Here is a 12388-nt window from a genome sequence, read left to right as displayed (position 1 = left end):
ATCCCCCGGCGGTGCCACCCCCCCCCCCCCCCCCCCGCAGGTGCCACGCCGACGGCGCCACCACGTGTCCCCAGCCCCGGCACCACTGCGCATGCGCCTCCCTCCTCACCCCCCCCCCCGCCATTCAGAAAAGGGGGGGCGTGGCCCCGCGCGTAAGCCCCGCCCCGCTCCATACCCGCGCCTCTCCCCTACACGAAACCACGCCCCTCCGAGAAGCCACGCCCCCCTCTTAGAAGCCACGCCCCCGCCGCGAAACCACGCCCCTGAACGAAAGCCACGCCCCCGCCACGAAGCCACGCCCCCTTTCCCAAAGACCACACCCCCCGTTCGCAAAACTACGCCCCCATTTCGAAAGACCACGCCCCCTTTCGAAGACCACGCCCCCTTCCGGAGACCACGCCCCCCCCCCTCGGGGAGGCCCCGCCCCCGCGCCATGCGGAAGGGCGCCGGAGGCTCCCGGCGGGCCCGGGCCGCGGGTTCGGGTCCCGGTCCCGGCCCGGTGGCGGTGCCGCTGCCGCTGCCGGTGCCCGGGCTCTGCCCGCGGGCCCGCGGCTGCCCCCGGCCGCTGCCGCCGCTGCTCCTGGCTCTGGCGGCGGCCGCTGCCCTCCTCTACGCGGCCTGGCCCGGCGGGGAGCGGGGCACCGGAGGCGGCCCGGTGAGCGGAGGGGGGGGGGGGGGACCGGGATTAGGGGGGGGGGGGACCGGGATTAGGGGGGGTCCCGGGATTTGGGGAGGGTCCCGGGATTTGGGGGGGGTCCCGGGATTTGGGGAGGATCCCCTGATTTGGGAGGGGGGGTCCCCTGATTTGGGGGGAGTACCCGGATTAGGGGGGGGTCCCGGGATTAGGCGGGGGTCCCGGGATTTGGGGGGGGTCCCCGGGTTAGGGGGGGGTCATGGGATTTGGGGGGGGTCCTGGGATTGGGGGGTGGAACCCAGGTCCCTGTCCCCGCGGTGCCTGCGATGTCCCCAAGCCCCCGGACCGCCCCCCCTAAGGGGTCGTAGCCCCCCTCCAAGGGCACCCCAACCCCATTGGGACCCCCACCCCGGGACCCCAAATCCCCCCCCAGACCCCTCTTGGTCCCATGGGGGTCCCCATCCTCTCCCCGGGCACCCCATGGGAGCCCCCAGACCCCCCCCATAACCTCCGAGACCCCCAGACCAACCCCCCCAACCCCCCCCCCAGGACACCCCAACCCCATGGGAGCCCCCAGACCCCCCCCATAACCTCCAAGACCCCCAGACCAACCCCTCAACCCCCCCAGGACACCCCAACCCCATGGGAGCCCCCAGACCCCCCCCATAACCTCCAAGACCCCCCAGACCAACCTCCCCCCCGCCGACGCCCCCCCCAAACCCCTCCTAGAGCCCCAGACTCCCCCCCTGCAGCCCTATGGGGTCCCCAAAACCCCTCCCAGCACCCCCACCCCTCCTCAGTCCCCCCATCCCTGACCCCCCCCCACCCCAAACAGCCCCCCCCAGGCCCCCCCTCGGAGCAGGACCTCCGGGCGCTCCTGGGGGGGCTGCGCCCCCCCCGCCTGCGCGACGCCTTCCTGCGCCCCCTCCTGCGCGAACGACCCCCGGGCAGCGCCGGGAGCCGCGCCGCCCGCCAGGTGAGCCCCCCCCCCCCCAATGTCACCTGTCCCCCCCCCCCCCCCCCCCAAAAAAAAAAGCACCGTGTCACCGTCCCCGTGTCTGTCCCCCCCCCCGCAGCACATCGCTGACCGGCTGGCGGCGCTGCCGGCCGGCTGGCACCTGGAGCTCGACGCCTTCGAGGCCGCCACGCCGCGGGGGCCGGTGGCCTTCGCCAGCTTGGTGGCCACGCTGGCCCCCGGCGCCCCCCGCCGCCTGGTGCTGGCCTGTCACTACGACACCAAGGTGCTGCCCCCTGGGCCCCCCCCGGGCCGCCTCCCCTTCCTGGGGGCCACCGACTCGGCCGTGCCCTGCGCCATGCTGCTGGAGCTGGCGGCCGCCCTCGACCGGCCCCTGCGGAGAGCTAAGGACAGGGTGGGTGCCGAGCCCCCCCCCCCACAACAGGGTGCCCTGGTGCCCCACCCCCCCCAGGTCACCCCCAGCCCCCTGGGAATAACTGAGTCTGTCCCAGAGCACCCCCCGGGACACCTGGGTCCCCCCATTAGGCACCCCCAGGATACTTGGGTCCCTCCTGGACCCCCCTGGGACACCTGGGTTACCCCCCCAGACACCCCCAGGACACCTGGGTACCCCCCCCAGACACCCCCCTGGGACACCAGGCCCCCCCCAGACCCCCTCAGGACACCTGGGTCCCCCCCAGACACCCCCCCGGGACACCTGGGTCCCCCCCCAGGACACTCCCAGGACACTTGGGTACCCCCCCCAGGACACCTGGGTCCCCCCCCGGGACACCTGGATCCCCCCCAGAGCCCACCTGGGACACCTCTGTCCCCCCCCCAACCCTCCATGGAGCCCCCTGGGTCCCTCCCGGCCTACCCGGCTCCCTCCCAGACCCCTCCCTTGGGACCCCAGGGCGCCCCCAAGGGCCCTCCCCAGGGTGACCTCGGTCCCCGCAGGGCGCGGAGGTGACGCTGCAGCTGCTCTTCCTGGACGGCGAGGAGGCCTTCGAGGAGTGGAGCGCCACCGACTCGCTCTACGGCGCCCGGCACCTGGCGGCACGCATGGCCGCCACCCGCCACGGCCCCCATGGCACCCAGATCACTGCCATGGTGAGTGTCCCCGCCACCCTGGCACCCAAGGGTGGTGGCACGGTGGTGTGGTGGCACCCAAGGGTAGTGGTGACCCAGCTGGGACAGTCCCATGGCACCCAAGGGTGGTGACAGGGTGGCGTGGTGGCACCCAAGCATGGTGGTGACCCAGTTGGAACGGTCCCATGGCACCCAAGGGTGGTGACAGCATGGTGTGGTGGCACCCAAGCGTGGTGGTGACCCAGCTGGGACAGTCCCGTGGCACCCAAGGGTGGTGGCAGCATGGTGTGGTGGCACCCAAGTGTGGTGGTGACCCAGTTGGGACGGTCCCATGGCACCCAAGGGTGGTGGCAGCATGGTGTGGTGGCACCCAAGGGTGGTGGTGACACAGCTGGGACAGTCCCGTGGCACCCAAGGGTGGTGGCAGGGTGGTGTGGTGGCACCCAAGGGTGGTGGTGACCCAGCTGGGACAGTCCCGTGGCACCCAAGGGTGGTGGCTGCATGGTGTGGTGGCACTCAAGCGTGGTGGTGACCCAGCTGGGACAGTCCCATGGCACCCAAGGGTGGTGGCAGCATGGTGTGGTGGCACCCAAGCGTGGTTGTGACCCAGTTGGGACGGTCCCATGGCACCCAAGGGTGGTGGCAGCATGGTGTGGTGGCACTCAAGCATGGTGGTGACCCAGCTGGGACAGTCCCGTGGCACCCAAGGGTGGTGGCAGGATGGTGTGGTGGCACCCAAGCGTGGTGGTGACCCAGTTGGGATGGTCCCATGGCACCCAAGGGTGGTGGCAGCATGGTGTGATGGCACTCAAGCGTGGTGGTGACCCAGCTGGGACAGTCCTGTGGCACCCAAGGGTGGTGGCACTGCCAGGTTGCCCCCCCCCCCATCACGGTGGCCCAGCTGGGATGGTCCTGGAGCATCCGGGGGTGGTGTCCCTATGGCCACGTGGTGTCCCCGTGGCCGTGCTGATGTCCCCCGCGCCGTGTCCCCAGAGCCTGCTGGTGCTGCTGGACCTGCTGGGCACCCAGCACCCCGCCATCCACAGCCACTTCCCCCGCACCCACCACTGGTTCCTGCGCCTCGTCGCCATCGGTGCGCTGCGGGGACACGGGGACGTGGGGACGTGGGGACACGGGGACGGGTGTGGGGTCAGGGCGTGGATGGGGACAGGGCATGGACGGGCCCTGCGGATGTGCAAAGGGCTGGGGACGTGGCGTGGGGACAGGAGGGGTGACAAGGGGCTGGGGACAGGGCGTGGGTGGCACCTGGGGGACGCCCGTGGGTTTGGGGACAAGCATGTGGTCGGCATGGGGTGGGGTGACGTGGGGATGGGGACAGGGTGGGTGCTGGGACCGGGGGGTGGTCACGAGGATGGGAATGGGGACACGGATGGGACGAGGAGGCTGGGATGGGGACAAAGATGGAGACAGGATGGGGACGGGGGTGTCACAGAGTGCCTTTCCCTGTGTCCCCCCCTGTGTCCCCTTTGTGTCCCCGGTGCGCAGAGAAACGACTGCGGAGCCTGGGGCTGCTGCACGCCTCCCCCCAGGACCAGCCCTTTTTCCGGCTCAGCCCAGCCCCGGGGCCCGTCGAGGACGACCACGTCCCCTTCCTGCAACGTGGTAACGTCCCCGTGTCCCCGTGTCCCCATGCTGCAGTGTCCCCAAGTCCCCACCGAGCGCCGTGTCGCCTTGCAGGGAGCGGGGACCACCGTGGCTCAGCCCCGCTGTGTCCCCCCGTGTCCCCGCAGGCGTCCCCGTGCTGCATCTCATCCCCATGCCCTTCCCCTGGGTCTGGCACACCACCGAGGACAACGAGGACAACCTCCACCTGCCCACCGTGGAGGACCTCTGCAAGATCCTCGCCGCCTTCGTGGCCGAGTTCCTGCAGCTCTGAGCCACCCGGACACCCCGACACCCTCCGGCCTGAGCCCCCCCGGGGCGTCGGGGCAGCCCCTGGCTGCGCTGGGAGCCCCCACTAATAAAATCCTCGGTGCCTGGCGTCGTGTCCTGCGCTGTCACCCACCCCTGGGGACACCCACGGGGACGCGGTTCGGAACAGGCTCGCTGGGTGCAGGTAGCTGCAGGTGGCAGGAGCGCAGAGGGGGAAACCCAGCTGGAAAAGACAACGTGGGTCTTATCGACCCCGTTTTCGGCTGGGGAAGGTCCAACCAGACCTCCAAAAGTCCCATCCGGACCCCAAAGCGCTGCCGGATGCTTCGTCGTGGAGGTCCTCCTTGTTTTAATTTGGTCAGCAGTCCCCTTGTTTTTTCTTTCCGCGACTCCCACGGTTGCTGCAGACCCACGAAAGAGCAAACCGTTACGTAAAAAGCACATCCACGTTCAAAAGACGTGTTTAAATATTAACTAAACATCGAGGGAGCACCGGAATGATCAAGAAGGCGAGCTGTTGGTTCTCATAATGTTTCTCCTTCATCTGCCTGTAGCAGTGGTGTTCTGGATTTCCACTGCAATCGGATCTCTCTTCTAAAAAACAAAACAAAACAAAACAAAACTTTTTTTTGGGTCTGTTTTGTCCCCATTTCCATCGATGCATGTCCTTGCATCTGTCCCCATCGCCCCAGTTCTTGACCTCGAAGCCATCCTCTTGCACGCGTCTACCTGGGAACACTTCACTGCACAAATGTAATTGGGTTTAAAAAGTGTTTTTTTTATTTTTTATTTTATTGTTTTTTCAAATCTTCTGGAATGTTGAAGCATCTAAGCCTGGAGGTAACGGAAGGGACCAGATTATGAGACTCAAAGCACTTAAAAGCAGTAGTTGTCTAGCTCTTTGGAAGGAAATGACCTACACAGAGGCTGTTCCAAGAAGTATTTCCTGATTTTTATTGCGTTGTTCTGCTCCCATAGCCCCCTAGTACCGTCCCCTACAGAACTCAGAGCCACCCAGCATGATCCCAGTGCCCCCAGTACCCTCCCAGAGCCTCGCTGTACGTCCTGGAGCCCACCAGGAACCTCCCAGCACCCCCAAGACCCTCCCAAATTATCCCAAGTTCCCCGAGAGCCCCCCGGTACACCTCAGAAACACCCAGGACCCTCACAGCACCCATAAAACCTACTCGAAGCCCTCCAGGACTAACCCAGACCCTCAGGAACCTCCCAGTACCCCAGAATACACCTCTGGTCATACAAGAACCCCCAGAAAGAAGGCTCTGAGACACCACGAGGGCCTCAGAAAGGGTCCTGAGAAATCTGCAGAGATGCTGAGGGAACCACTATGGAAAAAAAATACGGTTTTGGAGCTAAACAAGCACCTCAGGAGGGATTCTGAGGGGACTAGAGAGGGCCTAAGGGGTCTGAAGAGGTACCAGAAGGTTCTGGGACATAATAAAGACCTTCAGAGGGGACCCAGGTGGTATTGTGGAGTCCACAGGGCCAGGTGTGGGGTTCCATAGGGGTAGTGTGAAGGCCAGCGGGGGGCTTCGGGGCACGAGGAGGACCAAGGGAGGGGTCCTGAGGATCTGATGGTGGGTGCAAGGGGGCTGAAAGGGCAAATGGAGGCCTCTGGAGCACCTCAAAAGGCACATTGGGGTGCTGATAGAGCCAAGCAGGCCAAGTTGGCGGGTGCTAATTGGAAATTGGAGAACCCTTGAGGGAATTTGATGGCCAAAGGAGAGATTTGTGGTGAAATACGTGCAGAAAAGAAGGCGAAAGAGGGCTCTGAGTGTAACGAATGCTAACAGAGGGGAGCCAGAGAGCTCCAGGGAGGAATCTGGGTGCAACCACAGGGCACCAAGTACGGACACGGGGACACCGACGGTGGCCATTGAAGGGGCCCTGGGGTCGTGGCGCAACAGTTGAAGGCCTCCACTTGGGCACAAAAGGGAAATTATTCTGTGATTCTGTGAAATGGGGGAACTGTGGGGCATTCAGAAGCTCCTGAGGACACAGGAGTGGGAACGAGCGGGTTGCGAGGGGCTCAAGGGGCAAATGGAGAGCCCTGGGCCTTGCTGATGGCCTACACTTGTGCAGAAAACTACAACTCCCGCCATGCCTCGCGGACAACCATGGCGGCCAGGAGGACTACATCCCCCAGCATGCCGCGGGGAGGCCGAGAGCAGCGGGGAAGCAACGCGCATGCGCACGGCGGGCGCCTGGTTGGGGGGGGACTGCGTGCAGCGCCGCCTCCTGGCGGCAGGGAGCAGCGCGGCCGCTGAGCTGCGCATGCGCGTGGAGGGCAGAACCATAGAGTCGCGGAGTGGCCTGAGCAGGAAGGGACCCACGGAGGACCAGCGAGTCCTGCTCATGGCGCCCCCCCCAGGCCCACCTAAGGCCTGGTCGCCATGTCCAAGTGCTTTGTGAGCACCCACAGGTGTGGGGCCTGAGCCGCAAACGTGACTTACCCCAAATGTCCAGCTTCAGCACGGCTTCAGCCATTCCCTCACGTCCTACCACCAGTTGTCCCCTCACGGAGGCTCCGTAGGCACCAAGGAGGTCGCCCCTCAGTCGCCTCCCAGTCGCACAAACCAAGTCCCCTCAGCCGCTCCTCACACACCGTGGCCACCGGTCCTTACACCGCCTGGCGGGAGCCGGGGTGGGGGGGCACTGCATGCAGCGCCGCCTCGTGGCGGCAGGGAGCAGCGCGGCCGCTGAGCTGCGCATGCGCGTGGAGGGCAGAACCATAGAGTCGCGGAGTGGCCTGAGCAGGAAGGGACCCACGGAGGACCAGCGAGTCCTGCTCATGGCTAGCAATATTGACGAGAAATGGTCTTAAAATGTAAGCCTTGGGAGCTCCACCAGTGACTGGCCACCGAGCTGATGTCACCCCCAGTTACTACAATACTTTCAGCCCAACCCTTCAGCTAATTGTTCACCCATCCTACGGTGTCCATGCCCGGCTGTATGCTGGAGGGATACTGAGAGAGCACCAAAAGCTTTGCTAAAATCCAAAAATAACAACAAAGACTTAAAAAAAACCAAACCCACACTCACTACCTTCCCTTTGTCCACCGGGTGGGTAACCTTGTCCTAAAAAGATCGTGAGTTAGCACAGCAGGACTTTCCCTTCGTGAACCCATACTGGCTTTGTCTAATGACTGCATTGTCTGTTATTTTTTTTAATATATATGTATATATATAATTACCAGAATAATCTGCTCCCTAACTTTATATAGAGTAATTGCAGAGGGTTCATCAGTGGGCTCTGGCTTCCTGCTGCCTTCCACATTTTTCTGCTTGTATAACAGAGACATCAGGCGCTCAGAGTCACTTCCAACCTCGACCTCTTAAAATAACCTGGAGAGAATCACCAAACCTCAATTCTATTTTTTTAAGGGAGTAATAGTTAAAACAAATCCAGTTTGCTGCTGCTGTCATAGGCAAGCAAGGATGGTGCTAGCACAACTCACACCGGTTTGAAGATAAGATGGACAACCTGAGTACACACCGCAAATTGTCAAAATGCAGCATTTCCAGCTCCAGCCCCTGAATCCCTTGAGATGCTGCTCAGCAGCAGAAGAGTTTTCATACTTAGCATGTAGGTACCAAATAAAAGGGCATGACAGAAATTGCTACTGGCAGAAAATGGCAGGATGTCACCAATAAATGGATTTAATGTGCAGGTTTGCTGAGCCACTCATGATACTCGTAGCAGTCAGGTTGCAGTAATTCAGAAAAGCATGTTCAAATTCCAGCACTGAATTTTGTGAGTGGGAAAAGATATATGTATTAAATAAAACTGATATGAGTGCAGCTGCACAACCTTATCTCACTTTTACAAATATACCTGATAACAGACATCCCCCCCTCCCCTCCCCCAATTACTTCCTTCTCAATTTATGTTTGGAATTCAGAACAAAACATGGACCTCACCAAATCTGGGCATCATAGAGACCTCAAGAAAATGCCTCCTACTTAGGCAATTAGTGAGACTAACTGTATTAAAATATAGTATTTAATTTCAGTGGAGTTAAACAGCTTTCAGCTGTCCACCAGGTAACTTTTCTTGAGCATTCTTTCATAGTCAAACAGGAGAAATATTTATAGACAGTTAAAGGGACAACGTTAGGAGAAATACTTTTCTTTGCTAAATCAGATCTCAATCACCTGAAAAGATTTAAAGTCACTCAGCTCGCAAGCCTCTCCTGTCAATTGCTTTCTCGTTCCGTTTCTTGAGTTTCAATAAATAAAAAACAAGTATCCTTGTTTTCTCTTGTTTTGTTTACAGAGCTAGGTACTTTGCAAAGGATCAGCGACCAATGAGGATGGCAGAGATGACATTTTGTTTGGTCGAGGTCACCAATTCCTCTTGTGCATATTTCAAAACCTAAACTGTGGGTCCATCTCGATTTGCCAGTATTCCTTGAAACAAAAGGAACATTTCATTCCATATGATGCGTTAAAATGACTTGACCAGACACATTCACATAATTCATCTATCAGCCAGTTACATTATGCTTCATGCAGCATTACAGAAAGAAGAGACTGGTATAAAAGCCATCTGAAGATGAGGTGTCACAGTGAGATTGTGCAGCGTGCCTCAGGACACGGGAGCTTTCGTCTGCGGGTCCTCGCTCAACAAATTTACCACCAAAATAAAAAGAGAGAAAAATACCTTCAGCTTTCAGAGCGGGAGACTATGGCATGGTTTTCAGCATAGCAAAAACGTGCACAGTGGAACACACCTGATTTCAACCGGTTTGTGAAGTTTTACAATTTAGGAAGAACAAAAAGCGGGGGCTTCTTCCTGCCCAGAGGTAAATCTGACTTCCGAGAACAAGAGGAGGTTTCTCAAAGGCACAGCCTAGACAGATAACAGCTGTTACAAAGCAAACAATACGAGTCCATATTTCTGTGCCAGCGAATAATTCCAAGAGAATATGGTAAAGTACTTAAAGTACTTTCAATTTTCTTTATTTCTTTTCTTTTTAAAGAGTAGTGCTTATTTTTTTATTTTTTTTTCCATAGGGAACCTCTACTAATTTTACTTCTTTTGTGAGCAGCATGTATACAACATACCTATGGCAATAAATAATTCCGCATTGAGACTTTCTATAACACATCATTCCTTGAAGAGATGAGTAGTTTGGTGACTCTGCTGTGAGAAAAGAAGTCTGAAGATCCTGAGAGTACGTCTTTGCTGCTGGTCAGTAACCAAATGAAAAAATAGTGCATTTCACTACAGACAAACCTAATCAGAATTTAGCTATGTTGCTGCCTTGATACCAGAGGTGTATGCTATAAAAGAACCAGTAAAAAAATCTTGTAAATCACACACTTATATTTAATATATTGAAACAAAATAGTTAAGAATGCAAGAACTGTTTACAGATTAAAAAAATATTTTTTAAACCATCTGATCTTAAAAATAGACAATAGTAGTGAAGCTTAAAATACAACCACTCGCATTAAAATGTTTCAAGCAATACCACCTTGGTGTGTCCTGTCAAATGGCCATTAAGATAACGCATCGGTTGTTAAAAAGGTTGTGTTGGTTGGAGTCACTTTTTCACAATCCAAGTCTACAACAGTTTTTCCTTTGCTGGAAGATCCCGAGCACTCTTGGTGCAAACTTTCCCGCCTCTCTGCAAGTTTAGAAGTGGATCGAGCCATCGAGCCACTTTGACTTCCATTGGTTTGAGAGCAGACATTATTAACTTTAGTAGTTTTATTTTTGTGGTGATTGTTGTAGACTTTATATTTCATGAGGAGGATGAAAATGAAGACAAGAACTGAAGCCACAATGATGCCCCCAATAATGATGATCATGGTTCCTCCAAGAAACTGCGCGTGAAGGGATCGGCACTGCTTGTATTCCTCCTGGGTTGTGAACTGCACGCATCCGATCACTCTGGTTGCAGTCAAAGATGTCAATCCATCATCATAAACAGCAAGGACACAGAGGTCATACTCACGTCCTGCAACCAGATCAGTCAAGAAGAAGGATTTACTAGCAGCAGGGATCATCCTGGAAAAGAAAATAAGTACAGTAAACATCCAAGCGGATCGAACCTAAGGAGACCAATTCAAGCTATCGGTGCCTGCTGTAAGGAAACTAGCAGAGCAGAAGACAAGCATGGCAATCGGAACAAGCAGAAAAAGCTAGCATTCCCTAGGGTACTCGGTAGGGACGGAAAATACAGATTTTAGCAGTGAAAATGTCTTTACCTCGGCCATTTCAAACAAACACGGACTGGAATGCACAAGCTTGCGATGGCTGGAGGAGAAGTCAGACCTGATTTACTGTTCTGATCTGCATTATCTTCTATTTCTACAGTTTCAGCCTAAAAGGGGGCATTATGTGCCCCATGCAGAATGGAATACTGTCAACGTTTGAAAATCTATAAGGGAACATACTTAAGGGCTTAAATGGCAGAACAGGATCAACTGCAACACTCGGTAGTTAAAATGTATTCTAGTAATCTCACACCCACAGGAAGCACATTGTGAAGACGAAAGGAAAAAAGGCAAATTCAAACCTTTGGTCCACAGATTAACCTTATTCCCACCTTCCAGCAGCTCCGTGGTGCTCAGTGTCTCGTAATCAGGCAGCCAGTAAGAACAATTAGAGCACGTGCACTCGCAACTACGTGGCGTCTTCTGTACCCAAATAACAGCACAGACTGACCTCCTCCCCTTGATCCAACCCTAACATTGGGATTGTTCTGCGTAAATTCCAATTATTCATTTACCACAAAGAAGCATGAATGGGTACTAAACCAACAGATGAGAAGGATCCCAGGAGAAGAGCTGTATGCTATGTTAACACATTCCCACAGACCACGGTAATGACCATACGAATCCCAATATATCTCATCGCAGATCAGCTCTCCGTATATTTGGCTCAGATTTCTCACTGGAGTGAAGCAGTGCTGTTGCAGAGGAGTCAGTTTAAACAAAATACATTTGTTCAAAGTGAGTGGGAACGTGGCCTTCTCCTGGCCACCACGCTTTTTAAAAGACGAAGAAAAAACAGACGAATCATAAGCTCTGTTTCCGATTAAAAGAGGGAAAAAAAACCACCCAAACTATCTGCTTGTCATACATGTTTTTCCACGTAGTCATCCATTGGACTATGGACTATATGTGTTTAGACTGGAAAGAAAGAACTACACCTTCAAAGGAATGTTCTCCAGACACGTCTACTACTACTTCATGCAGAACAACCAATTTTCTGTAAGTATGAAAAAAAAATGCCCATGTACCATCATTCATAGAACCCCCCCAGAGATCTCTAGCCCAACGTCCCACTCAGAGCAGCACTACCACCAACAGACGATCAGGTCAACCACACGTCTACCTTGCCAACCCTTGAAAACCTTCCATGAGCACTCCAGGCACCATTCCAGCACTGAACTACCCTCCTAGTAGATATTTTTCCCCTTATCTCCAATCTGAATTTCCCAAACCTCAACTCTTCATTTATAACAGCAGCTTCATGACCTGCAAAGAATGTGGCCACGGGCTGGGCTTTAAGGCTAATGAGATTATTTTTCTTTTTGCAGGAAAGGCATGGTTGGAGAGGAAGCTCCACAAAGATCCATTTGTCAAATTGAAACACCCAAACGACATTAACAACTCCTAGCGTGTGCATAATGAGAAATAAATTTGAGATAAATAAGATAAATGAGAAAAAAAATCCAGCATTAATGCATGGGAAAATGTACAAACTTAGCAACTGCTGCAGACCAGCACAACAAGCCCTCAGAGTTATTCATGGCCTGACCTTCACCATCCCAAAACACACACCA

General features: G+C 56.1%; 2 protein-coding genes across 4 annotated transcripts in view; one reads left to right on the top strand and one right to left on the bottom strand.

The window, feature by feature from the left end:
• The first annotated feature begins 405 nt into the window (after window positions 1–405).
• LOC308184617 (glutaminyl-peptide cyclotransferase-like protein) lies at window positions 406–4679 on the top strand. 2 transcript variants are annotated; one of them, XM_080571818.1, is made up of 7 exons: window positions 409–655; window positions 1470–1610; window positions 1711–2004; window positions 2547–2699; window positions 3672–3771; window positions 4185–4301; window positions 4430–4679. In XM_080571818.1, the coding sequence occupies exons 1-7, from the start codon at window positions 434–436 to the stop codon at window positions 4573–4575; spliced, it is 1173 nt and encodes a 390-aa protein (XP_080427944.1). In that variant the 5' UTR covers window positions 409–433; the 3' UTR covers window positions 4576–4679. The 2 variants fall into 2 exon arrangements, with proteins under 2 accessions (XP_080427945.1, XP_080427944.1); XM_080571819.1 differs by lacking the exon at window positions 3672–3771 and having other exon boundaries at window positions 406–655.
• A 3781-nt stretch (window positions 4680–8460) lies between these two features.
• The window catches only part of LOC308184613 (leucine-rich repeat and fibronectin type III domain-containing protein 1-like protein), a 45846-nt gene continuing 41918 nt past the window's right edge, over window positions 8461–12388 (bottom strand). Inside the window, exon 3 of one of the 2 annotated variants that reach the window (XM_080571817.1) lies at window positions 8461–10605. In XM_080571817.1, coding sequence (XP_080427943.1) covers window positions 10095–10605 — 511 coding nt within the window. In that variant the 3' untranslated portion in view covers window positions 8461–10094. The remainder of the gene's footprint in view (window positions 10606–12388) is intronic. The other variant, XM_080571816.1, reaches the window with a different exon arrangement.

The sequence above is a fragment of the Anser brachyrhynchus genome, assembly GCF_964034855.1.
Source record: "Anser brachyrhynchus genome assembly, chromosome: 39".
NCBI lineage: Eukaryota > Metazoa > Chordata > Aves > Anseriformes > Anatidae > Anser > Anser brachyrhynchus.
The sequence above is the reverse complement of the archived record's forward strand: the minus strand, read 5'-3'. Positions and strand labels throughout refer to the sequence as shown.

Excerpts from the sequence above, each read along its gene's own strand:
- LOC308184617 (XM_080571818.1), top strand. The coding sequence starts at position 434 with ATGCGGAAGGGCGCCGGAGGCTCCCGGCGGGCCCGGGCCGCGGGTTCG. Across the intron at positions 2,005-2,546 it reads TGCGGAGAGCTAAGGACAGG|GGCGCGGAGGTGACGCTGCA; the intron begins GTGGGTGCCGAG and ends CGGTCCCCGCAG. Across the intron at positions 3,772-4,184 it reads CCTGCGCCTCGTCGCCATCG|AGAAACGACTGCGGAGCCTG; the intron begins GTGCGCTGCGGG and ends CCCGGTGCGCAG.